Source organism: Brassica oleracea, chromosome C7 (genome assembly GCF_000695525.1).
Source record: "Brassica oleracea var. oleracea cultivar TO1000 chromosome C7, BOL, whole genome shotgun sequence".
In the NCBI taxonomy this organism is placed as follows: domain Eukaryota; kingdom Viridiplantae; phylum Streptophyta; class Magnoliopsida; order Brassicales; family Brassicaceae; genus Brassica; species Brassica oleracea.
The window spans coordinates 48,343,340-48,366,697 of NC_027754.1; the positions used below are offsets into that span (position 1 = coordinate 48,343,340).

General features: G+C 41.5%; 7 protein-coding genes across 16 annotated transcripts in view; 4 read left to right on the forward strand and 3 right to left on the reverse strand.

Moving 5' to 3' along the window:
- Positions 1 to 2,010, forward strand: part of LOC106303505 (brefeldin A-inhibited guanine nucleotide-exchange protein 1) — a 7,618-nt gene extending 5,608 nt beyond the window's left edge. For both annotated transcript variants that reach the window (XM_013739760.1, XM_013739759.1), the window contains 3 exons: positions 6 to 109; positions 316 to 983; positions 1,113 to 2,010. In XM_013739760.1, coding sequence (XP_013595214.1) covers positions 6 to 109; positions 316 to 983; positions 1,113 to 1,718 — 1,378 coding nt within the window. In that variant the 3' untranslated portion in view covers positions 1,719 to 2,010. The remainder of the gene's footprint in view (positions 1 to 5; positions 110 to 315; positions 984 to 1,112) is intronic.
- Positions 2,011 to 2,194: 184 nt separating this feature from the next.
- On the forward strand, positions 2,195 to 4,274 carry LOC106303509 (aminoacylase-1). 3 transcript variants are annotated; one of them, XM_013739770.1, is made up of 6 exons: positions 2,198 to 2,302; positions 2,435 to 3,021; positions 3,084 to 3,346; positions 3,446 to 3,583; positions 3,658 to 3,891; positions 3,974 to 4,274. In XM_013739770.1, the coding sequence occupies exons 2-6, from the start codon at positions 2,466 to 2,468 to the stop codon at positions 4,076 to 4,078; spliced, it is 1,296 nt and encodes a 431-aa protein (XP_013595224.1). In that variant the 5' UTR covers positions 2,198 to 2,302; positions 2,435 to 2,465; the 3' UTR covers positions 4,079 to 4,274. The 3 variants fall into 3 exon arrangements, with proteins under 3 accessions (XP_013595222.1, XP_013595224.1, XP_013595223.1); XM_013739768.1 differs by having other exon boundaries at positions 2,195 to 3,021; XM_013739769.1 differs by having other exon boundaries at positions 2,200 to 3,021; positions 3,667 to 3,891.
- Positions 4,275 to 4,315: 41 nt separating this feature from the next.
- Positions 4,316 to 6,961, reverse strand: LOC106303507 (calcium-dependent protein kinase 26). 2 transcript variants are annotated; one of them, XM_013739766.1, is made up of 10 exons: positions 6,743 to 6,961; positions 6,523 to 6,594; positions 5,897 to 6,437; positions 5,690 to 5,833; positions 5,453 to 5,605; positions 5,264 to 5,379; positions 5,014 to 5,181; positions 4,716 to 4,940; positions 4,495 to 4,631; positions 4,316 to 4,405 (listed from the first exon to the last, which is right to left on the reverse strand). In XM_013739766.1, the coding sequence occupies exons 3-9, from the start codon at positions 6,429 to 6,431 to the stop codon at positions 4,527 to 4,529; spliced, it is 1,446 nt and encodes a 481-aa protein (XP_013595220.1). In that variant the 5' UTR covers positions 6,432 to 6,437; positions 6,523 to 6,594; positions 6,743 to 6,961; the 3' UTR covers positions 4,316 to 4,405; positions 4,495 to 4,526. The 2 variants fall into 2 exon arrangements, with proteins under 2 accessions (XP_013595220.1, XP_013595221.1); XM_013739767.1 differs by having other exon boundaries at positions 4,384 to 4,631.
- Positions 6,962 to 7,211: 250 nt separating this feature from the next.
- Positions 7,212 to 10,653, reverse strand: LOC106303510 (alpha-1,3-mannosyl-glycoprotein 2-beta-N-acetylglucosaminyltransferase). Of its 2 annotated transcripts, none has more exons than XM_013739771.1 (18): positions 10,413 to 10,653; positions 10,274 to 10,324; positions 9,992 to 10,079; positions 9,859 to 9,921; positions 9,752 to 9,786; positions 9,578 to 9,657; positions 9,403 to 9,511; positions 9,244 to 9,310; positions 9,106 to 9,174; positions 8,942 to 9,011; positions 8,766 to 8,827; positions 8,572 to 8,662; positions 8,402 to 8,495; positions 8,120 to 8,182; positions 8,008 to 8,046; positions 7,736 to 7,906; positions 7,526 to 7,659; positions 7,212 to 7,448 (listed from the first exon to the last, which is right to left on the reverse strand). In XM_013739771.1, the coding sequence occupies exons 1-17, from the start codon at positions 10,479 to 10,481 to the stop codon at positions 7,543 to 7,545; spliced, it is 1,338 nt and encodes a 445-aa protein (XP_013595225.1). In that variant the 5' UTR covers positions 10,482 to 10,653; the 3' UTR covers positions 7,212 to 7,448; positions 7,526 to 7,542. The 2 variants fall into 2 exon arrangements, with proteins under 2 accessions (XP_013595225.1, XP_013595227.1); XM_013739773.1 differs by having other exon boundaries at positions 9,578 to 9,654; positions 10,413 to 10,652.
- Positions 10,654 to 10,702: 49 nt separating this feature from the next.
- LOC106303511 (amino acid transporter ANTL2) lies at positions 10,703 to 12,338 on the forward strand. The gene has a single exon (XM_013739774.1). It carries the CDS (start codon positions 10,869 to 10,871, stop codon positions 12,198 to 12,200), a length of 1,332 nt encoding a protein of 443 aa, XP_013595228.1. The 5' UTR covers positions 10,703 to 10,868; the 3' UTR covers positions 12,201 to 12,338.
- LOC106303512 (transport and Golgi organization 2 homolog) lies at positions 12,314 to 13,562 on the reverse strand. The gene is made up of 5 exons (XM_013739775.1): positions 13,435 to 13,562; positions 13,177 to 13,360; positions 12,898 to 13,104; positions 12,635 to 12,826; positions 12,314 to 12,558 (listed from the first exon to the last, which is right to left on the reverse strand). The coding sequence occupies exons 1-5, from the start codon at positions 13,515 to 13,517 to the stop codon at positions 12,412 to 12,414; spliced, it is 813 nt and encodes a 270-aa protein (XP_013595229.1). The 5' UTR covers positions 13,518 to 13,562; the 3' UTR covers positions 12,314 to 12,411.
- A 102-nt stretch (positions 13,563 to 13,664) lies between these two features.
- On the forward strand, positions 13,665 to 16,825 carry LOC106303506 (probable galacturonosyltransferase 3). 5 transcript variants are annotated; one of them, XM_013739761.1, is made up of 8 exons: positions 13,665 to 13,802; positions 13,908 to 13,948; positions 14,043 to 14,151; positions 14,248 to 14,385; positions 14,601 to 14,732; positions 14,832 to 15,166; positions 15,256 to 16,210; positions 16,308 to 16,825. In XM_013739761.1, exons 1-8 carry the CDS (start codon positions 13,749 to 13,751, stop codon positions 16,581 to 16,583), a joined length of 2,040 nt encoding a protein of 679 aa, XP_013595215.1. In that variant the 5' UTR covers positions 13,665 to 13,748; the 3' UTR covers positions 16,584 to 16,825. The 5 variants fall into 5 exon arrangements, with proteins under 5 accessions (XP_013595215.1, XP_013595217.1, XP_013595219.1 ...); XM_013739763.1 differs by having other exon boundaries at positions 13,667 to 13,802; positions 14,478 to 14,732; XM_013739765.1 differs by having other exon boundaries at positions 13,667 to 13,802; positions 14,639 to 14,732.
- The last annotated feature ends 6,533 nt before the right edge of the window (positions 16,826 to 23,358 follow it).

The window sequence follows — 23,358 nt, forward strand, 5'->3', positions numbered from 1 at the left end:
GGTAGGTCTAGCAGTCCCAGTACTCCAGTAACAGATGAATATGCACCAAATATCCAAAATTTTATGGAAGTAGATGAGAACATATCATATTGGGTTCCTTTGCTCACAGGTAATCTGTTATATTTTTAATCTGTGAATATTACCTTGATTTAAACGCATCACAGATATTGTGGGGACCTTAAAGTTTTCGAATTGCTATTATAAGATACTTATTCAGTTGATGTTTCGTCCAACTTAGTTGATCTTTGATTTACTGGGAAGTTAGGAAAGGACATGTCCCTGCATACTGATTTAATTTCTTTGATTTCATTACAGGATTGTCTAAGCTAACTTCTGATTCCAGATTAGCAATTCGTAAAAGCTCCTTGGAAGTGCTCTTTAATATTTTAAAGGATCATGGCCATCTCTTTTCACAAACGTTCTGGATCGGCTTTTTCAGTTCTGTTATTTATCCTATATTTAACAGTTTGTGGGGAGAGAAAGATCTACTTTCTAAAGATAAAGATGAACACAGTTCATTGCCATCCGCATATGGTCCACATTCTAATGGGGTTTCTTGGGATTCTGAGACTTCAGCTATGGCGGCACAGTCTCTGGTGGACCTATTTGTCAGTTTTTTTACTGTGATTAGGTCTCAACTTTCTAGTGTGGTATCACTACTTGCTGGTCTTATAAGAAGTCCCGCTCAGGGTCCTACAGTAGCTGGAATCGGGGCGTTGCTGCGGTTGGCAGACGAATTGGGTGGGAGGTTCTCAGAAGACGAGTGGATGGAGATATTTTTGGCTGTGAAAGAAGCTGCTTCATTGACATTGTCTAGTTTCATGAAGATACTGAGAATCATAGATGACGTTCAAGATGAGGAAACATTGTCTGATCAGGACTTTAGTAATGAAGATAATGTTGACGAGGATAGCCTGCAAACTATGTCGTATGTTGTTTCAAGAACAAAGAGTCACATAACCGTCCAGTTACAAGTTATTCAGGTAATGTACAAAAATGTTTTACTGCTGCAGTGAGTTGCCAAGCTTTGGTTGTGTATGCTCTACTTTGCCCTGATACAGAATTAACGATATGTTGCCATCTCACACTAGTCCATTTTATCCTGCTTTCAGGTAGTGACCGATCTCTACCGAGTCCATCAGCAGTCACTGTTGGCATCTCATGTCACAGTTATACTGGAGATACTCTCATCAATCACATCACACGCCCACCAGCTAAATTCTGATCTGATACTGCAGAAGAAAGTAAGGAGGGCATGCTCTATCCTGGAGCTCTCTGAACCTCCCATGCTTCATTTCGAAAACGACACCCACCAGAACTACCTGGACTTTCTTCAAGACATACTAACAGACAATCCAGGAGTGTCCGTGGAGCTAAGTATAGAGTCTCAACTGATTACAGTGTGTGTAAAAATTCTGAAGATGTACCTGAAATGCACAGTGTTTGAGGGTGCAGAGTTGGAAGAAACCAGGCAGCCCAAAAACTGGATTCTTCCCATGGGAGCGGCAGCGAAGGAAGAAGCAGCAGCGAGGTCTCCGCTAGTGGTTGCGGTGCTGAAGGCACTTAGGGGTCTGAAAGGAGATTCATTCAAGAGGTATGCACCAACTTTTTTCCAGTTGTTGGTGGAGCTTGTGCGGAGTGAGCACATCAACTCGCAAGTACCACAAGTCTTAAGCACCGTGTTCCATACGTGTATGGGTCCAATGATGGGTGAATAGAATAGGATGGTTTAGTTATACTTGGCGTTGAATTTTGACACTGGAGCACCTGAAGGAAAGTTTGCGAGCAGAACAGAAAACTGTCATTTCTTTTGTTTTTGTTTTTCTAGTTTTTGTATTGACAGAAGATCCTAGGTTTTGAGTGGTAATTGATTATTGTTATAGAAGCTAAGAATGGTACGATGAGATTCCGCGATCATTAGAATTACTCTGCACTGCCTATATTCTCTCTTGATTGTAATTTGTAAATGCAGAACTCTCCGTAGGCATAATAATAACTTGCTAGAAAGAATTGGGGGAGGATATTACTATATTGTTGGGATGTACATGATTCTGGTAGAATAAACCAAGATTCAAAGGCCTGCCTGAAAGTGAGAGAAGAAAATAAGCGAGGAACTTGTATTCACGGTCATCGATGAAGATCATATAACAAGAGAAGCGAAACCATTGTTATCATCTACTAGTAACTAATTAGGAGAAAATCAAAATAAAATAAAAAGTTCAGGCTATGATGTCCTTTACGGGAAGTAGAGTGCAGTGAGGTCGTACGCCAGAAGGCCAGTTTCCTCATACATTCAAATTGAGTGAGTGTTAAGGGATGCTTCGCTTTGTTTCTTGCTTTCGCCCTTATTATTTCCCTTATTCACAAAACTGACATTTTCTTTCTTCCCTTTACACTCTCTCTCTCCAATGGCTATGGCTATGGATATGGCTAGTGGTGGTTGGAGAAGAATCTTGAGCTTCGCCATGATGAGTCTTCTTATCCTTGCTCTATGCATCCTTTCTGCGGCTGCTGACGACGGGGAGGCGATAGTCTCCAGATTCCAGGAGTATCTACGAATCGACACGGTTCAGCCAAAACCCGATTACTACAAAGCCGTTGACTTTTTAAACTCTCAGGCGAAGTCGCTGTCACTCGAATCTCAGACGAACGAGTTCGTTAAGGGAAAGCCGCATCTTCTCCTCAAATGGGTAGGCTCTGACCCAACCCTGCCTGCCATTCTCCTCAACTCCCACACCGATGTCGTTCCCTTCGAGGAATCCAAGTGGACACACCACCCGCTCCACGCTCACATGGACAACCAAGGAGACATATATGCCAGAGGTTCGCAGGACATGAAGTGTGTTGGGATGCAGTACATCGAGGCCATACGCAAGCTCCAGGCTTCTGGCTTCCACCCAATCCGATCCGTCTATCTCTCCTTCGTCCCCGATGAAGAGATCGGCGGCCACGATGGAGCCGAGAAGTTCGCTGAATCCCACCTCTTCAAGAGCTTGAACGTTGGAATCGTGCTCGACGAAGGTAAGTAAGGAATATTTATTTATTTATTTTTATGTTAACTAGCAAAATGACATTCTTTGCAGGTCTGCCATCGCCTAGTAAGAGTTACAGAGTATTCTATGGAGAGAGGAGTCCCTGGTGGCTTGTGATTAAGGCTAAAGGACCCCCTGGCCTCGGTGCCAAGCTCTATGACAACTCTGCTATTGAGAATCTCCTCAAAAGCATTGAGAGTATTCGTCGATTCAGAGCTTCCCAATTCGATCTGCTCAAAGCTGGTGGCATTGCTGAAGGCCATGTGGTCTCCGTTAACATGGCCTTCCTCAAGGCTGGCACTCCCTCCCCAACCGTAACTTGTCTCCTCCATTTTCTTGATAGAATAGTTGGATGTCTTTTATTATGAATCTCATCTGAAAATTTGGCTCTTTATTCGTTCTCTCTCTCCAAGGGTTTCGTGATGAATCTGCAACCATCTGAGGCAGAAGCTGGTTTCGACATTCGGGTCCCACCCAATGTTGACTCTGAAGCTCTTGAAAGACGTTTGGTGGAGGAGTGGGCACCCGCTGCGCGCAACATGTCTTTTGAGGTAATTTCCATATCTCCTCCCTCTTCAGGCCTAGCAGCAACACAGTGACAGCTTTAACTAATTTTAAGTGTTAGCTGCGGCAGTTCAAGCGGAAGCATTCGGGGGATCCCCTCCTTACAGCAGCAGATGATTCAAATCCGTGGTGGAGGCTCTTTGAAAATGCTGTCAAGGAAGCCGGAGGTAGGACTAGTAAGCCAGAGATTTTCCCTGCATCAACAGATGCTCGCTACTTCCGGAACGCTGGCGTTCCCGCGTTTGGGTTCTCTCCCATTTCAAACACCCCGAGTTTGCTTCATGACCACAACGAGGTGCATATTTATTTATGTGTCATTTTATTGGTTCATCATTTGTCAATTCCCTAACGCAGGTGGTTTTTGTGATTTGTTGCAGTATTTGGGTAAAGCTGAGTACTTGAAGGGCATTGACGTGTATGTTTCAATAATCAAAGCTTACGCATCATATGAAAGCAAGAGTGGTTCACGAGATGAGCTATAAGGGTCTTCCTTTATTGTTGCATCACACAACATTTCAGCTTCTGTAACAAACGTGTACAATCAGTCAATAAGATCTGAACCCATGAATCAAACAAGACTGCATGTATAATCATCATCAGTACAGTAATCTTCTTTTGTAGGATGTGTGCATATAAAGTCAAATTACAATGATCTCATTATGTTATGATGTTGGTTCAGTTTTATCTGTTAATACATAATCAGTACACTTAAGCCCTGTTGGTTCTACATCTAGGAAGGATCCAGACGACTACGCAAACCATATTTCCTACGGAGGAGCTTTGTAACTTTTGCATCTCGTGGCTCAGCTCTGTCAACAGCGAGGGATTCACGCACACCGGTCTAGACTGTCAGTTTAGGAAGATGTTGATGGAATTTACCCTAGTTAGAAAGCCTAACCTGTACATAACCGTGAGATTGCATGTTAGCCACTAAGCATTGTTCCTGACGCTCATGTTTATGCTTTTCCTCATTGTTCTTCCTGCAATGCCCTTCTGCATCATCGCTACAAACTCTCCGTAATCGATCCTTCCATCCTGAAACAAAGAAGCAGAAGAAAATGATCCCTTGGCCTTTGACCATATTATCTCCAAGCCAGTGGATATGTTTTGGTATCTCACATTGTCTTGGTCGACTTCCTTGATCACATCTTCTAGAAAGACATCGCTCATCCCCTGTTCAGCACACGCTTGCTGTAGCTCGTCAATTGTGATGTAACCGCTCCCATCTTTGTCAAAGTAGCTGAAGGCTGAGAGGAGATGTTCCTCACGGTCTAATTTGTTCAGATGGATTGTTGCAGCAATGAATTCACCATAGTCTATGGTCCCACTCTTGTCAATATCTGCCTGGTAAGTCACAGAGTTTTAACATACTGATTTCAAGCAGATAGATACACAGATCAAAGTTTAGAGTGCTTACAGCCTCCATTAGGTCACGGATCTCAGTGTCCTTGAGGGTAGAACCATATCTTCGCAACCCAGCTTTTAGCTCGTCGAATGTTATCGCTCCACTGTTATCCGTGTCCATTGCTTTGAACATTTCCTTTAGTCCGGCTATTTCTTCTTCAGAGAGACTTTCAGCTATTACCTGAACCCCAGTAGAAGAAGACATTCATGGATATTTCTTGGTAATAAAACGATAAAAGAAAAGAAGCAGAAGCTTTGCGTACTCTTAAAGCCATCTGCTTTAGTTTATTCATGGCAGAGAACTGCTTAAGACGAGAAAGCACCGCAGGATCAAGTGCTCTGTCTGGCGCAACTCCATTTTCACAAATCCAAGGATGCCCTGCAAAAGTCTGGCTGGGTAAGAAAGCAGATACATATATTACCTGAAACAAGTAGGAACTGGTTAAACATACTCAATACTTGATGAGCTGTGAGGCGCTCAGAGGGCCGGGAACAGAGCATGCCGCGGATCAAGTCTTTTGCGGAGTCAGATATTAGGGGCCAAGGGTCAGAGTCGAAGTCAATGTGTCCCTTCAGCACTGCATCAAATATCCCTTGCTGTGTTTCTGGTGTTAGAAACAAAAGAAAAGATACTTAAAAGAATGTATTTTATTACTATATATCAACAGTTGTTTCATTTGGGTGCGTACCTGCCCAGAAGGGAGGGACTCCGCTCACCAATATGTACAGTATGACCCCTGCGGTCCACACATCAGCCTCTGGTCCATAGTGCTTGAGCAGAACCTCAGGAGCAACGTAATAAGGACTTCCAACCACATCCTCGAATATTTGACCTGAAAGTTTCAGATTGAGCAAGTTTGAAAATTCTATAACTTACTGAAACATAATGAATTAACCTGGTTTGAAGAACACGGAAAGCCCAAAATCAATGGCTTTGAGAGAGAAGTCGTCGTCCTTATTCACCAATAAGAAATTTTCGGGCTTTAGATCTCTATGCATGACACCAAGCGAATGACAAGCCTCAACAACACCAACAATGATCTTAATCAGCTCAGCTGCTTTTCTCTCGCTGTAGTGCCCTCTCTGGATGATTCTATCAAAAAGTTCCCCACCTGAGCAGAGCTCCATGACGATGTGAACATACAGTGGATCCTCATAAGCGCCTTTAATGGTGACAATGTTCTTGTAACCAGCCAGGTGGTGCATGATCTGAATTTCCCTGCGCACGTCCTCCACATCTTCCTTTGAAATCAGTTTTCGTTTTGTTATAGACTTGCACGCGTATTCACGCCCTGTTGAGATCTCTCTGCACATGTAGGTGGTCCCAAACTGTCCTTGGCCTAGTTTGTGTCCCAAGGAATAGAGATCTCGGATGCTTGGGGTCTTTTGACCAAGAACGAAGCATGCTTGGTTCCCACCGCTATGCTTCATTGTGTCCTGAAACAAAAAGACTTGCATGTTTTAGAAATATGGTTCGGCTTGTAAGTGAAACGTGACATGTAATCATAATCCAATCCCTTACCAACTTAGTTCGCCTCCCCCTCACAAATCAATTTGTCATCAGAGGAAAACAGAGCAGGGCACATAGCACGATCTGAAAAATAATAATATGGAATGCAAATTTAGCACAGAGGCCAAAACTTGCAGCAGCACATGTACTCGACAACCTCCCAGAGCAAAAATCGCACTTGGCATGGCAGAGATAAAACAGAAACAGAGGAAGAGATGGATTTGTAAATTACCAGGCAAAGATGATAAATAGATAGATAGATATGGTGGAAGAAATTCAGTCAGATTGTATCCTTTGTGTTTGCCATCCTGTCTAATTATTAACAAAACGAGAATGAATCTTTGATTAATAGTCATCAACAGATCTTTATATAAAATAGTCTCTTTTATTAGAATATTCTAAAAATGCAGGGGACTCTGCTTCTTCCACAGGTCTCTTTTTCTAGACCTGCTTTTATAGTATCTTAATCCAGAGTCCACATCCGTTGGCCATTTAATGCGTGCATTTCACGGAATAAAAAGCTTCTTTGAAGCAAAACTGAATTAGTTTGGTCGTAAAGGCCCATAATCTCCTCTCCAGTCCACGACCAAGGATATAAGAATATGGCGGCAACATGGATCACACTATTGATATCGAACCCAAGAGAAGTGGGAAGAAGAAAGAGTGCATATAACGATTTTGCGTTCGTGTAAGACCAACCAACCAACAAAACAACCAGGTTATATAACGACTGAAATGTGTTTTAAGTCTGCTCCTTTAAAGGAGTGGGTTCCCTTAACTTTAAAACCTATGACACAGGCCACCAGAGCTTTCTAGCTGTTAAATTTAACCCCCACCCCCTGTCTACAAACTCATCCTTGAATTATACAGCCAAAAAGTGCAAACAGCTGTTTGAAGAAAGGCTGCCTGTGGTCGAAATGATCTTCCTTTGCTTTCATCTGCGAGTCAATCTGTCAGCATAGAACTACAACAAATGGATAGGGATCTGGAAGATGCTTAGGGTTGGAGAAAGTACATGTGTTTTGTTTTGCATCAGGATTTTCGAATTCCAAGCTGCATCACAGAATCTGGGCCTATCAGGAATACACGTCTAGTAGTCTGGATTCGGAACACCACTATTCCTTTATATGCTGTTCGGGGCACACCATCCTACACAATGGATGGGTACACAAATGTGACTTTAGACCAATTCTTATACTGATTGGGTCTAAGAAGATCAATTTACCTTCCATTCTTCAAATATGCCAAACTCCCCTGCAATGCGTTCAAACTCTGCTTGGTCTTCATACCGGATACGAACATCGCCGTTTATATTTTGAGCCTTTAAGACAAGGTCAGACCCTTGAATTGGTCGTGCTTGTCTCACTAAGCCAGAAAAGTACTTGGTATAGTTTCCCTTTGTAGACATGAGAGAGAACCAAGTTAAAAAAAAAAAAAAAAAAAACAAGATTTGTTCACTAAAAACAGGTGAAAAAGATACAAAGGATATGGTTCTACCTCTGTCAGGTATCCCAGGTCCATTGCGTTCCAGTCAACCTATAATTGGAATAGAAAACCTGTGATAAAGTAGTCAGGCAACAAAAAAAAAGAGAGTAAAGAACACACTTACCTTCACATCGTTTAGCTTTATGGGTTCCAGATACTGACTGAAAAACTGTCCCAAACTAGACCCCTGCAAAATGACAAGGTTATATGAATAAGGGGGAAACGCAGTCCTGACTGTCTACGTCTGTGTCTCAAGATATTATAGGACAAAGCTGCTATACTACATTTTTCACAAAGAAGTGAACAGTCATATGCGGTGAGACCAGGCTGGTTCAACAGACATCAAAATAATCAATCAGACAAGTGCAACTATAACAATGGAAACTCTTAAGTCTCAGGTACCAACATGTTCACCAAAATTGTATGTTCGGCAGACTTCTGGTCGAACAAATTGGCGGCCTTTATGGTTTTCCTTCAATCTCAGCCAATCATCCCAATAAGTGTATATTTTGTTAAGGAAAGTCTTAGAAGCGACAAACCATAGCCATTGAAATTGATAAACGTATATAAGGATATGCCTTTGGCCACTTTGGTGATAGCTCATCCCAAGTCGATCTCTTCAGCATCCACCCCAGGCCAGGAAAAAAATCTGATCGGTAAAGTGCATCTGCAGATAATTTTAGCTTTAGCATCATGAGCAGGACATAATGAGATATTGGAAGATAGGGAAAAGAAAGAGCGTGGGTAAGCAAAAAGAAGAAGAATCTTACAGGGATCATGCACAAACTGCTTCTGGCCATTATCATTCCATGATGAAGCAGCCATAATGGTTCTAATACATGTTTCCACCCAGATAAGAATGAGAAATAGTGAAGAAGAAAAAATTACTTGTATACTCAGCGGGAACTTAAATGCCATAAGAGTGTAGCTTTAGTAGGTAACATACTCATCCCTATCCATGAGACGAGCTGCAGCCTCAAAGTAATCAAAGAAGTCTGGAGCAATTTCCATATCATCTGTTAAAGAGAGAGAGAGAGAGAGAGAGAAACCCTTAGGCAATACTACTCACAAGAGCAAGTAGGGGTGAAAGTTAAAAAAAAGCCTACTCACCTTCTAGTATAATCACTCGACTAAATTTATGTTTGTAAAACAACTGGTCTAGTGCCCACTTGTAGTGACCTGGATTAAAAGAAGTATTTCAGTGAATGCAGCTGGAGGGAGGTAGAGAAAGGAGAAACCAGTGATTACGTGCAATTTTGTAGTAGGCAATCAGTTCGCCAGGCCTTTCGGTGATGACTGGTTCAAAATCTAAGTGCTAAAAGGAGGGAAAGACGCCATCATCTCATCACTTATCTAGATGAGGAAATAAGGAGAAACAACATCACACGAGCTAGATTTCAGATTTACCTGCATATACGTTAGTTGAGTATAGGTCAAAGACTTGCTCTTGACGGCTTGATTAGATCCATCCTGAGATATAAAGAGAGGATATTTTGAAGCAATGGGACTTTGATATCTGTAAGAAAAAAAGGAAAAAAGTAAGTAGAAGAAAAGAAATAAAACAAGTTTTAGTAAAACCGACTTTAAAACAGAGTTGACAGTGCGTTCAAGATAGTCAGCACGACTGCAGGCCATAATCACAACAGCTGCCAGAGGCACCTGCTAAAAAGAATAAGAATAAGGAGGGAGGGAGGTTTTATAGAAAGTGACAGACAGCAAGTGGCAGGCAACTAAGAAGAAAAGCTATAATACAGACCTGTCCACCTTCAGTGAGCTTTGCTATCCCTTTACCTGGCAGAGAATAAAAGAAGGAGAGTTAGTACCAAAATTCAAAGAGAGAGAGAGAGAATTTTAGGGGCGAACTTTCAAAGGTGTGGACAAGATCCTTAAGCTGCACGAGTTGTTGGTCCTGGCGGTTCTTCAAATCTACAAGAAAGGATTAGACAAAAGTGGGAAAGGGAAAAGAAGAAGTGGGAAAGGGATTGAGATAACTTACCTTCGAGAGCGAGAATCCGGGACTGTTTAGTGCTTACTTGATCAATGAGGGATCGCAATTGACTAGTACAATGGTTCTCTGACTCGAGCTGCAGATCACAGAGAGAGCATCAAAACTAAAAAACAAATATTCCACAGCAAGAGACAACCCTCCCTAAGTAATGAGAGGATTGCATGAAAATAAAAACAAATCACACACACACACACATAGGTACCAATGGTAACAAACAAACAAACAAACAAGAAGCAGTGATTGGTTAGGGTTTATATATAAACAACATACAGCTGAGCTGAGGCGATCTGCATACTGTGATTGCGTCTGGAAAAGCCTCATCTAGTGGAAAGAAAAAGACACACACACTCTTAAAAGATTAGAATTACGAAATCATGAGATCCCGAGGGATTTAGATTTAGATTCCGACCTGGATATAAATGAACATGAAAGCTGCCGGTATGAGAAGAAATCTCAAGTCACAAGGAACCCTCGCCATTTCTCTTACCAAGATGATGAGAGAGAGAATGCGCTGCGGTCTTGGAGGAGGAGGAGGTTGCCGCCGGGAGCTCAGCTCAGCTATCCATCCGACTTGTTTTTTTTTTCTTTTTTTGTTGTTGTTTGAAACGGCGTCGTTTTGGTTTGTCAAATTTTTATTTTATTTTTTTTTGATTGGTGTCGTTTTCCAATTAACGGTGTCGTTTCGGACTCCACCAAGTCGACACGCAATTCATCCAATTATCTTCGTCTTCGTCTTCGTCTTCTTCTTCTTGTTCCTGTCTGGGCTCGTCCATCTCATCTTTGCTATCTCCTTTGATTGATTCAGATTCAGATTCAGATTCAGAAGAAGGCTTTCTGCTTCCTTGTCAATTGTTCCATTAATCAGATGGGGTTTGCCAAGGAAGCTTCTAGCTCCTCCTCCTCCTCCTCCTCTTATTCCCTTAAAATGCCACCTCCTAGGGAGGACACGCCTCTTCTTCTGGGCAAGTCACCCCCCCCTCTCTCCAGCCAGTTCAAGACCTTCGCCAACGTCTTCATTGCTGTCGTCGGCGCTGGTGTTCTTGGTCTTCCTTACGCCTTCAAGCGCACCGGATGGCTCATGGGTGTCCTCCTTCTCCTCTCCGTCTCCGTTTTGACCCATCACTGCATGATGCTTCTCGTTCATACCCGCCGCAGGCTCGACTCTTTCAACGGCGGCGGTTTCTCCAAGATCGGCTCTTTTGGTGACCTTGGCTTTGCCGTCTGCGGCTCCCTTGGGAGGCTCGTCGTTGACCTCTTTATCATTTTGTCTCAAGCTGGCTTTTGCGTCGGTTATCTTATCTTCATCGGCACCACTCTAGCCAATATCTTTGATCCTGATTCCCCCACCAGTCTCAGGCATCAGATTACACGCCTCGGCTCTGAATTCTTGGGCCTCTCCTCTAAGAGTCTCTACATCTGGGGATGCTTCCCCTTCCAGCTTGGTCTTAATTCCATCAAGACCCTCACTCACTTGGCTCCTCTTAGCATCTTCGCCGACGTTGTTGATCTTGCCGCTATGGCTGTGGTCGTTGTTGAGGATTCCATGATTATACTCAAGCAAAGGCCTGACGTTGTTGCCTTTGGTGGTTTTTCGCTCTTCCTCTATGGGATGGGCGTCGCTGTTTATTCTTTCGAAGGCGTTGGAATGGTCTTGCCTCTTGAATCGGAGATGAAAGACAAGGACAAGTTTGGCAAAGTCTTGGCACTCGGCATGGGCTTCATCTCTTTGATATACATAGCCTTTGGTTTCTTAGGTTACTTGGCTTTCGGTGAGGACACCATGGACATAATCACCGGAAACTTGGGGGCAGGACTTATCAGCACTATTGTTCAGCTTGGCCTCTGCATCAACCTCTTCTTCACCTTCCCATTGATGATGAATCCAGTATTTGAGATAGTGGAGAGGCGGTTCTCGGGTGGGATGTACTCTGCGTGGCTGAGATGGCTGCTAGTCTTGGCGGTGACTTTGGTGGCTCTCTTTGTGCCAAATTTTACAGACTTTTTGTCCTTGGTGGGGAGCAGCACTTGCTGCATCTTAGGGTTTGTGTTACCTGCTTTGTTTCATTTGCTGGTGTTCAAGGAAGAGATGGGGTGGAAGCAATGGAGCCTGGACATGGCCATAGTGGGACTGGGCGTGGTTCTTGCTGTGTCGGGAACTTGGAGTTCACTGAGTGAGATCTTCTCTGTCAAAGTGTAATGTGAGAGGGTTTTTTCACTTGCGTCCAATTACGTGTGAAGTGTGCCATTATACATATGTGTTTGTATCTGATCTGTGATTGTATTTGTATGTTGATGATGGTTGGAATAAAAGACATGAACTATGTTTTCTGTATTATTTAGACACACGCACATATTACAAATGTGAGAGTTTTAGGATTTGTGTGATAAAAGAAAGGAATAAGAGAGGGTCAAGTAGAGGTTTGATTTTGTATGACAAAGTGTTGAGTGAGCTCCTTCCAGGAACCACCGCCTGGTTCAAGATGCCTCTCGTAGAAACAGACCTGGCCATGGGACTTGATGGTGAGCGCAGAGATGCTTCTGGTCCCATAACGCCCCTGTGCCATGAGACTGGATGTTCATATATTCATTCATAGAAAGAGCAAAAATGTAAAAGAAAGGAAGGGGTGTTACAGCAGGTCTAGGAACGTCGACGAAGATAGAGCTGAGATGGTATTCGGTGTCAGGTGGGAAAACGTGAGGCAGGTCAGGCTCTTGGTCCTTGACAGTATCAGTCATCACCTCCTCAACCATAGTCTTAACGGGGAATTCACCACCTGGGTGTTGGGTCAGAAGCTGATTGAAACCGTCTCTCAACCTCAGACACTGCAGGCAGAGGAGAAGAGCAAGTGAAGTGAGGAGGTGGAGAAATAGAAAAGAAGTGGAAAGGGGTGCACCTTGGGCCAAGGAGAGTCGAGGTTGGCGTTGGAAAGGACATGGATCCCCGGAGAGACTAGCGTCACGAGCTGCTGCTGGCTGAGTGGCCGGTTGGTAACGTAAAACATGGATTTGGAGAAGACATGAGCGACAACGAGGTTGAAACCGTTGTAGAGAGAAGCCTCCTTTTCGATCTCCTCGGCAAACTCGGCAGGGCTCTTTTGGCTCTGATCAAAAGAAAGAAAGAAAAGAGACTCAGGATCCGAAACAAAAGTTAAAAAAAAAAGTAAGAGAGAGACCTGCAAGTAACGAAGAGGGAGATCTCCACGGGATTTAGCATCGGGGATGGAGGAGGTCTCCCTGAAATTGGTGAGGAAAGCTATACGGCCATGCCTGTTGCATCCGAGCCACGTCCCGCCGCCCACGAGGTCTCTGCCTCCAAGCGTCTCTCCGTCTTGCCACCAACGCAGCGCCTCCGTCGCCCTGAGATTTTCTTAATATTATTAATAAAAGGAGGCAGGCAACTTTCGAATGGAAACTCCAATCAATCAATTAACCTGTTGAGATATTCATCTCTGTTCAAAAAGAGAAGAAAAGGGTAAAGCGGATGCGATTGCCATAAGAACACTGCTATGCACATTCTCTCTCTCTGTCTGTTGTAAATTGGGGAGAAGAAGAAGAACAATGAAGGAAGGCTTTTAAAATAAAAAGAAAAGAAAGTCAAAGTCGTCTTTATACTTAAAAAGTGCGTGTGGTTCTTCTTACACGAAACGGCAGCACGTGCAGGTTTCAAAAACCGCTCGACTGATTTGTCTTATCTATTTTAAGAAAGGAAGTTGCGATTCTCACAGTCGCCGGGGAGCAGATCCAGATGATGATGCCGAGATGCTTCGTTTCTCTAATTCAAGCCTTCTTCTTATCGCTGGTACCTTCTTACTCTCTCTCTCTCTTTAGCTGAATTTCTGCGCGGGGATCTGATTGCGACTGGCCTAGATTGGATTATAGTTTGTTTTGGTCGAGACATTTGCAGGTATTGCTGCTACATCATGTGGGTGGAGAGTCACAAGCAGCGTAAGTGATTCATCTTCCGCTTCCTCCTCCTTTTCGACCTACTCTACTCTTTCTTCTTCTTCTTCTTCTTATGATGCTTTCCTTTCTTGTGCAGCAGCCACCACCACCACCGAGAACTTCAAGCTTACCGTCGTCCGTTGCAAGATTGTCCTGGATGTACTACTACTAGTGCTTCCTCACTTCACTACGATCCAGATCTCAAAGTATTTTATTGCTTCTTTCCATTTCTGCTTCCTCCCTCCTTTCCTTTTTAATCAATCAATCAATTTATTTATTTATTTTAATTTAATTATCTTCAGGATGTGAACATAGTTGCCACCTACAGTGACCATCACGGTAATATACGCCTTGGTAGTGTCAAAATGGGTGATCTTTCATCTTCTTGGCTTTTCCACCATCCTCTTCTTCCCCCCAACAACAACAAACCTCCTTCTCAGGTTACATTCATTCATTAACACAACCATTGATCCCACATAGCACCACTCTCAATGGAATTACCTCTCATAAACTTCGTTTTTTTACAATCCAGTTCATCTACTTATCTGATTCCTCCTAGAAGCTAGAAACATCTTGTTAGATTTGCTTGCTCAAGAATTTCTCTCTACCCTGGTTGCTGACTTTTTATTTAAAAATAAAATAAAAATGGAATTAGCTAGTGACACCGCGGGATTCATTTCAAAATGATTCTAGAATGGAAGAGAGTGCAAGTTATTCTTCAACTAATCAGACCGACAACCATTTTCCACACGTGGAGTTTACAAGCCCTGCAAAACTGAAGCGTCAGGTGATCTCTCTGTCTGTATGTCTGTCAGATACCCTTCTTCTTCCTCCTTTGACTGGGATTGTAGTAACATATATATGTGTATGTATATTACCTTTTCAGAGTTTACGTCAAGAAAGGAGAGCTCAACGGACTCTGGAGCTGATCCAACAAGATAAGGAATCTGATAAGCAAATGCAAGAAGCTGCCATTCACAAGTCAATGACCTTTGAAAACTCTCTCGTTGGCAAATACAGTATATGGAGGAGAGACTATGAGAGCCCCAACGCTGATGCTATCTTGAAGCTTATGAGAGACCAGATCATTATGGCTAAAGCTTATGCCCATATCGCCAAATCCAAAAATGCATCCAATCTCTACCTTTTCTTGACGCAGCAGAGTAGAGAAAATCAACGTGTTCTGGGAAAAGCAACTTCTGATGCTGACCTTCCTTCAAGGTACTTGTTTTTTTTTTCTTTTATCACATTCCTCTGCTCAGTAACCAGCAATCTTTGTTTGATTTTATTCCTTTTTGATCGCTTGCTAGAGCGCTTGAACAAGCAAAAGCCATGGGCCATGCTCTCTCTCTTGCAAAAGACGAGTTATATGACTGCCATGAACTTGCAAAGAAGTTTCGGGCCATGCTTCAATCCACTGAACGCAATGTAGATGGACTAAAGAAAAAGGGCACCTTCTTAATTCAGCTGGCCGCCAAGACATTTCCACAGCCATTGCATTGCCTGAGTCTGCAGCTAGCGGCAGACTATTTTCTTCTCGGTTTCAATGAAGAGGAGGAGGATGTAGTCAAAAAGGATGCCAAGTTTGAAGATCCTTCTCTCTATCACTATGCCATCTTTTCAGATAACGTCCTGGCAACATCAGTCGTGGTCAACTCCACTGTCCTGAATGCCAAGCAACCGGAGAAGCATGTCTTCCATATAGTAACAGACAAATTGAATTTTGCTGCAATGAAGATGTGGTTTCGCGTCAATGCTCCTTCTGATGCCACGATTCAAGTTGAGAACATCAATGATTTTAAGTGGCTCAACTCCTCTTACTGCTCTGTTCTACGGCAGCTTGAATCCGCAAGGCTTAAAGAATACTATTTCAAAGCAAACCATCCTTCGTCTATCTCTGCTGGCGCAGACAATCTCAAGTACCGAAACCCAAAGTACCTATCGATGCTGAATCATCTGAGATTCTACCTACCTGAGGTGTATCCGAAGCTGGACAAGATCCTGTTTCTTGACGATGACATTGTGGTGCAAAAAGACCTGGCACCTCTATGGGAAGTAGACATGCAAGGAAAAGTGAATGGCGCGGTGGAGACGTGTAAAGAAAGCTTCCACAGATTTGACAAGTACCTCAACTTCTCTAATCCAAAGATCTCAGAGAATTTCGATGCGGGGGCTTGCGGGTGGGCGTTTGGCATGAATATGTTTGACCTGAGAGAGTGGAGGAAAAGGAACATCACTGGGATATATCATTACTGGCAAGACATGGTAAGGCGAATTACAAAAGTTAAGACAATTTAGTTAGCTTTCGTGTGATAGAAATGACTCACTCACTCTTTATAATATTTAATGGATACAACAACAGAATGAGGATAGAACGCTGTGGAAGCTGGGTTCGTTGCCACCGGGGTTAATCACATTCTACAACCTGACCTATGCAATGGAGCGGAGCTGGCACGTGCTGGGGCTAGGCTATGACCCAGCGCTCAACCAGACAGCTATAGAGAATGCAGCGGTTGTGCATTACAATGGGAACTACAAGCCATGGCTGGGTTTGGCGTTTGCCAAGTACAAACCTTACTGGTCCAAGTACGTCGAGTACGATAACCCTTACCTCCGTCTATGCAACATCAATGAATGAATCAATGAAGAGGTTGGACTTTGGAAGAGTAGATGAATGAGGACACAAGACCATAATACATATTTTTTGTTTTAGTATACCATAGGAGCCAATCAAGAGAGGGCGAGGATAAATAAGACCAATCTATCTTATCCATGTCGTCCGATTACTGATTGATAAGGTTCCTCCCATCTCAATTATTCCATTACTCTTCGTCTCCGTTTGAATTGCTGCTACCTTGAAGATAGATTAGTTTCTTTTTCTTCAAATGGATCTGATAAGAACTATAGTGTATATTGATGTTTAACCGCCCAGCCACCCCTCTTAGACTCTACAGATCAGAGCTCTAAGCCTATCTTGTATCTCCAATTGAGATAACAAGCCCATACAAATCCAATTGTTTGCATCCTCCCCGTAAAGTAATCTTGGGTCCTTTTATAGTCAAGGCCCAAGTACAATGATCTATTATTTGTTTATTTTAACTTGTAACAAACTCCCGCCATTTACTCTCTAATATCTCATTGCTTTCTTCCTCCAACTCTTCTTGTATAAACCCTCTATGACCTATCAATACCCCCATTGAGTAGCACCAGCTTGTCCCCAAGTGGAAAATCCGGAAACTGATGCTTCAACGCAGACACACGCATCCAAGAATTTTCATGAACCGGTAAATTCTTCCACTGCACCAACACTTCTAAATGGCCATCCTCATCATATCGAGTCTCCAACAATGTGTCTGGTGAAATAATAACCTCATCCTCGCGTGAAAGTGAAACAGGTAACGACAATGTTGCATGCTCTTGTCCAATCACTTGCTTGAGTTGGGAAATGTGAAACACCGGATATATCTTAGATGTAGCAGGAAGACGCAAACGGTAAGCCACTTTACCAACTCTCTCGACAACCTCAAATGGTCCGTAGAATCGCGCTGCAAGTTTCTGACAGATGCGACGACTCACCGACTGTTGGCGATATGGTCTCAACTTCAGATAAACCATAACACCTACTTCAAACTCCAAATCACGTCTATGTTTGTCAGCTGAGGACTTCATCACATTCTGTGCTCGCAGTAAATGTTGTTTCACTTGTTCCAGCATGACATCTCTCTCCTTCAATTGCCTCTCCAATTCGAAATTAGCTGTCGAACCCTTCTCATAAGGCAGTAATGTTGGCGGCTCTCTCCCATAGACCAACTGAAACGGAGTGCATTGCAAGGAAGTGTGGAACGAAGTATTATACCACAGCTCAGCCCAAGATAGAAATTTTGCCCACGCCTTCGGATGGGAAGATGCAAAATACCTTAGATATGTCTCCAAGCATCTGTTCAAGACCTCTGTCTGTCCATCAGATTGTGGGTGAAAGGAAGTGCTGAAACGCAACTTAGTACCTGCTAGCTTGAAACAATCCCTCCAAAAATTGCTCAAGAAAATCCTGTCACGATCCGATATAATAGATCGGGGATATCCATGCAACCTGACATTCTCTTGAACGAAAGCATTTGCCACATCAGCCGCTGTGAAAGGGTGTCGCAGGCCAATGAAATGGGCGTATTTGCTAAGCCTATCGACGACAACAATTATCACATTCACTCCCTTGGATAAAGGTAAACCTTCAATGAAATCCTTTGAAATGTCCTCCCAAATCTTTGATGGTAACTCAATAGGTTGCAGCAACCCAGCCGGTGACAATGTGGAATATTTGTGGGTCTGACAAACCGCACATTCAGCCACATATTGTTGAACTCGCAACCGCATTCCCGACCAATAAAAAACTCCTTTTATTCGACTCAGTGTCTTCAACACACCAGAGTGACCCCCCATCAACCCATCATGATGCTCCTGCAAGATCAGTGGTATGAACTTCGAATCTTTAGGAATCACCAATCTTTGCTTGTAAAACAACCTCCCTGCCGACACGGTATAACCATTTTTTACCACCTCCTTATTCAACAACTTCTGTAGCAACGACTGAATTAGCGCATCACCATCCACCTCAGTATACAGATCTTGAAGCTGCAAATTGGCTGGTACTGTTATCGCCAACAGAAGAGACGAATGCGTGTAACTCTCTGTCTGAACAATACGTGATAAGCCATCTGCCACCTTATTTTCACTACCCACTTTATACTCAATATCAAAATCATAGCCCATGATCCTTGTTAGCCACCTTTGATAGTCCAAAGTGACCTCCCGTTGCTCCAACAAATACTTCAGACTATGTTGATCTGTACGGACTAAAAATCTTCTGCCCAACAAGTAATGCTTCCACTTTTGAATGGCCAAAACTATAGCCATCAGTTCCCTTTCATAGATTGGCTTCAACTGCTCTTTCTCTGTCAATGCATGACTAAAATACGCAATGGGGTGCCTGTCCTGCATCAACACAGCTCACCGCACCAATTTGATAAGAACTATAGTGTATATTGATGTTTAACCGCCCAGCCACCCCTCTTAGACTCTACAGATCAGAGCTCTAAGCCTATCTTGTATCTCCAATTGAGATAACAAGCCCATACAAATCCAATTGTTTGCATCCTCCCCGTAAAGTAATCTTGGGTCCTTTTATAGTCAAGGCCCAAGTACAATGATCTATTATTTGTTTATTTTAACTTGTAACAAACTCCCGCCATTTACTCTCTAATATCTCATTGCTTTCTTCCTCCAACTCTTCTTGTATAAACCCTCCATGGCCTATCAGGATCCTTGTGATTCTGAAAATAGTGGGCATTGAACAAGGCACTCCACCAAAAGAGGAAAGCAATGGCACGCCCCAGGATTCATAGGATAACTCCAAGGCCGCGGAGAAGAAACTTCCATCTCAGTCTCCAGCCACCACTAATGCGGTAATCGGGAGACTTTTATACATACGCATAAAAATTCGATCTTGACACATCTAATAAGTCTATACGGATATAATTTTTGGTCAGCTCATCCACCCCCCTAAGGGACCTACCAGCCATAGGTTAGACTGGGAAGCGCGTTCAAGTACTTTTAAATAAACTTAATGAATCTGATCAGACGGGTACATATATTCTACAGCGCGATCCCAACCACCTTAAATATTACGCCTATATGTGACTCTTAAGTCTGACTTGCATGCATGCTTTATTTATGTTTCTACGGTTATGAGCAATTATCTTTAGTCAACTTAACTGTATAGGCAGTCTTGAATCATCAATCATGTGCTGTTATATAGATGATCAGTGTGTATTAATGGTGAAACTAGTTTTCATTTTTCAGAAGGCATGAATACATGCGGTTTAAGGGAGAGCATTATGGATAGGCGTGAAGAAGGCTTTGCTACGGTGGATAGTGATGTCGTGAACATGTAGTTATATAGGTTTGATGGGGTTAATCTTAATCCAACCCCCAATGGTTCCTAGCTCTCATTTTTCCATCAAAAATGAATTTTTATTTTCAGTAGTCTCTTTCATTTTTTCTTCAAAAAGAAATGTATTCTATTATTTATTTTAATAATGCTTTTTATTTTACTTAATTTTCAAATTTTATCCAAATATATTTTTATTTTTATAATTATATTATGAAAGTATTAATAATTTCATTAAAGTATAAAACATGAATATTGAATCTTTTTAGGTATAAAATAAAACTATTTAAAATTTTAAAGACCAATTTATAAAGAAAAAAGGTTAACACTATAATGAAGTTTTGAATATTGTTCGAAATTTGAAAAATTCAATTCATAAACTTATTTTCCTTCGATATAATACACATTTGGAAAAGTTTTTCATTCATCTTATATATTTTACCTCAAAATGAGAAACCATTGGTCTTAGAGCAACATTAATGAAAACTTCTCAAACAAAATATTTAACTATATGTATGATTGTATATATATAAATATTTGTATTTTATTAAAGAGATTAAAAATCATAAAATATTTTGAGAAGGGATTCTCATGGTTTTGAGATTATCAAAGGAAAATTTTAATTAAAATGTTTTGAGAACATTTTTTTGTAAGAACTTTCCAATAATCATGTTTAAGCTCCTTGCTTGCTGTCATGTCTACTATATATATATAAAAAGATTCGTTATCTTGAATGCGCAATCATATAAACTATAAGATAATTTAGTAATACGTGCTAGCTGGGGAAGATGTTCCCATGAGTTAGGGGGCTCTCTCTCAGTAGATAAACGATTAGATTCCTGCTAAGTCTTATTTAGCTCCTGAGACAGCTATCACACGTCGCTAGGGGATTAACTATCCCGCTGTATTTGTATCTACTACTTATACACATGCTCTCATACTACCAAGTCTGTGAAGATGATTGAGTTTTAAATTGCTAATTGTTTGCTTTGTCCCCATGCATCTACAAAGAGAGAAAGAGACCGAGTCTACAATCTCGCAGTTATCAACAAAACTTAAAAGGAAGGTTTCTGACAATTCTGGTCTGAAAGAGAGGAGCATTTGAAATAATGATATCATCTTTAAAGTATTAATTATTATGTGACACTTCAAAAGAAGGCTCGATTGTTGTTAGACCATCTTCAAACCGTCTCTATAATAAAGATTTCTAAAATAGAGGTAAAAATAAAGATGATGTTTTTGATCCAATGTGTTCCTCTATAATAGAAGAATGCTATATTTGCCTCTATAAATAGAAAAATGCTATTTTTTCTAACATTCATCTATTTATAGAGGTAAATATAGTATTTCTCTATTATAGAGGAACACATTGGAAATAAAAATATCATCTCTATTTTTTTCTCTATTTTAGAGATCTCTATTATATGGATTGCTTTGACTTTCCCTTTAATTATTAAAGAGCCTTGTGATCCAATCATACTCACTTTCTTCTTTTCTTTATACACCTATTATTTTGGTTAAGTATATATATATATAGAACCGTAGATATGTGTGGTGAGTTCATTAATGGATTTGGGGGGGGGGGGGGGGGTTAGCTTTATTTTGGAAAAACAGTGTTGATGTGGATCTTCTGTACTATGATAAAAATCTTTTGGATGTTAATATTAAGATGGGCGATAAGCAGTATTTTCTCTCGTGTATTTATGGTAACCCAAACATTAAATATAGACATGTGGTTTGGGAGAGGTTGATGCGCTTGGGTGTAAATAGAAGAAGTTCCTGGTGCATGGTCGGGGATTTTAACGAGATCCTAAACAATGAAGAAAAGATTGGTGGTCCTAGAAGAAGCGATGCATCTTTTCAACCCTTCTCAGATATGCTTCATGCCTGCGGAATGACTGAATTGCCAAGTACAGGGAACAGCTATACTTGGGGAGGGAGAAGACAAACATTATGGATTCAAAGCAAGCTTGATAGAGCGTTTGGAAATTCTGATTGGTTCAAATATTTTCCCTCTGCTAATCAAGCCTTCCTTGCCAAAAGAGGATCTGATCATAGACCTGTTCTGATAAAGCTAACTGCATTTCAAGATTCTTATAGAGGTTCTTTCAAGTTTGATAGGCGAATGCTTCATAAACCTCTTGTACAAGAAGCTATTCATCAGGCTTGGAATCAAAGACGTCATGATCAAGATGTTTATGTCTCAATCCGTTTGAGTTTCTGCAGAAAGGCTCTCAGTAAATGGAAAAAAAATAATCAAGCCAACTCAAAGGAAAGGATAACAAAACTTCATGATGAACTGGAAGTGGAACAATCAGCTATGGATCCTTGCTCTACCCGTATTAATCTCATCAGATGTGATCTCTTAAAAGCTTATAGAGATGAGGAAAACTACTGGAAACAGAAAAGCAAGGATGATTGGATCATTCATGGGGATGGTAATACAAAGGTTTTCCATGCTGCGGTTAAAGCTGCGAGAGCAAAAAATGAAGTGGTTAAGTTAATTGATCTTAATGGAGTTGCACATCGTTCTGAAGCCTCTAAAGCTCAAGTGGCTATTAACTACTTCCAGGACCTTTTCAAATCTTCTAACTCTGAAGACTATTCTGAAATTCTCAGAGGTTTTCCATCTAAGATATCAGAAAGGATGAATCACTGTCTAATTAAAAAGGTCACACCAGAAGAAGTGAAGAATGCTGTGTTTTCTATTAAAGCTGGAAGTGCACCAAGAGTTGATGGAATGACTGGTTTTTTCTTCCAGAATTATTGGAGCATAGTAGGAGATCAACTAACAAAAGAAGTCATCCATTTCTTCGATTCAGGCATCATGCCAGCTGAATGGAACTATACTCAACTCTGTCTCATCCCTAAGAAACCAAATGCTACCCTGATGACGGACTTGAGGCCAATCAGCTTGTGCACAGTGATGTACAAGACGATTTCGAAAATTTTGGCTTCTAGACTTCAAAGCATTCTCCCTGATATTGTTTCTTCTAATCAGTTAGCCTTTGTCTCCAGACGTCTTTATTCTCTCGTGGATCCGCGTGAGGCCCTTCCTGCAGTAAGCCCAATACCACATCATACTTATTTATTCACGAGGCTCACTTTTTTTTGTGCCTACATAATGCCGGTCCAAACCCACCCGCAATAGTTCTTTACGAGACATGCTCACGATCCAGATTCTAATTTACCAGCTATATCCCTATCTATGAATAATATAGTATCTCTTAAAAGTCTATAATGATAAACTGTTTATGGGAATCACAAGAAATCCACTGAAACATAAATAAATAAATATATATATATATATATATATATATTTTTGACATGAACATAATAATATATATTTCATCTATACTATTAAAATAAAAGTACAAATAAGAATTACTCCTTAAACTTACAACTTATTTACAATAAGAATTACTACCCACTTTATACTCAATATCAAAATCATAGCCCATGATCCTTG

Excerpts from the sequence above, each read along its gene's own strand:
- LOC106303509 (XM_013739768.1), top strand. The coding sequence starts at position 2,409 with ATGGCTATGGCTATGGATATGGCTAGTGGTGGTTGGAGAAGAATCTTG. Across the intron at positions 3,347-3,445 it reads CTGGCACTCCCTCCCCAACC|GGTTTCGTGATGAATCTGCA; the intron begins GTAACTTGTCTC and ends TCTCTCTCCAAG. Across the intron at positions 3,584-3,657 it reads CGCGCAACATGTCTTTTGAG|CTGCGGCAGTTCAAGCGGAA; the intron begins GTAATTTCCATA and ends TTTAAGTGTTAG.
- LOC106303507 (XM_013739766.1), bottom strand. The coding sequence starts at position 6,431 with ATGAAGCATAGCGGTGGGAACCAAGCATGCTTCGTTCTTGGTCAAAAG. Across the intron at positions 5,182-5,263 it reads TAAAGCAGATGGCTTTAAGA|GTAATAGCTGAAAGTCTCTC; the intron begins GTACGCAAAGCT and ends ACTGGGGTTCAG. Across the intron at positions 4,632-4,715 it reads AGGAAGTCGACCAAGACAAT|GATGGAAGGATCGATTACGG; the intron begins GTGAGATACCAA and ends TCTTTGTTTCAG.
- LOC106303510 (XM_013739771.1), bottom strand. The coding sequence starts at position 10,481 with ATGGCGAGGGTTCCTTGTGACTTGAGATTTCTTCTCATACCGGCAGCT. Across the intron at positions 9,787-9,858 it reads TCTTGTCCACACCTTTGAAA|GTAAAGGGATAGCAAAGCTC; the intron begins GTTCGCCCCTAA and ends ATTCTCTGCCAG. Across the intron at positions 7,660-7,735 it reads GCATATTTGAAGAATGGAAG|GATGGTGTGCCCCGAACAGC; the intron begins GTAAATTGATCT and ends TCCATTGTGTAG.
- LOC106303511 (XM_013739774.1), top strand. The coding sequence starts at position 10,869 with ATGGGGTTTGCCAAGGAAGCTTCTAGCTCCTCCTCCTCCTCCTCCTCT.
- LOC106303512 (XM_013739775.1), bottom strand. The coding sequence starts at position 13,517 with ATGTGCATAGCAGTGTTCTTATGGCAATCGCATCCGCTTTACCCTTTT. Across the intron at positions 12,827-12,897 it reads TCGACTCTCCTTGGCCCAAG|TGTCTGAGGTTGAGAGACGG; the intron begins GTGCACCCCTTT and ends CTCTGCCTGCAG. Across the intron at positions 12,559-12,634 it reads TCGACGTTCCTAGACCTGCT|GGGCGTTATGGGACCAGAAG; the intron begins GTAACACCCCTT and ends CTCATGGCACAG.
- LOC106303506 (XM_013739761.1), top strand. The coding sequence starts at position 13,749 with ATGATGATGCCGAGATGCTTCGTTTCTCTAATTCAAGCCTTCTTCTTA. Across the intron at positions 14,152-14,247 it reads ACTACGATCCAGATCTCAAA|GATGTGAACATAGTTGCCAC; the intron begins GTATTTTATTGC and ends AATTATCTTCAG. Across the intron at positions 16,211-16,307 it reads ATCATTACTGGCAAGACATG|AATGAGGATAGAACGCTGTG; the intron begins GTAAGGCGAATT and ends ATACAACAACAG.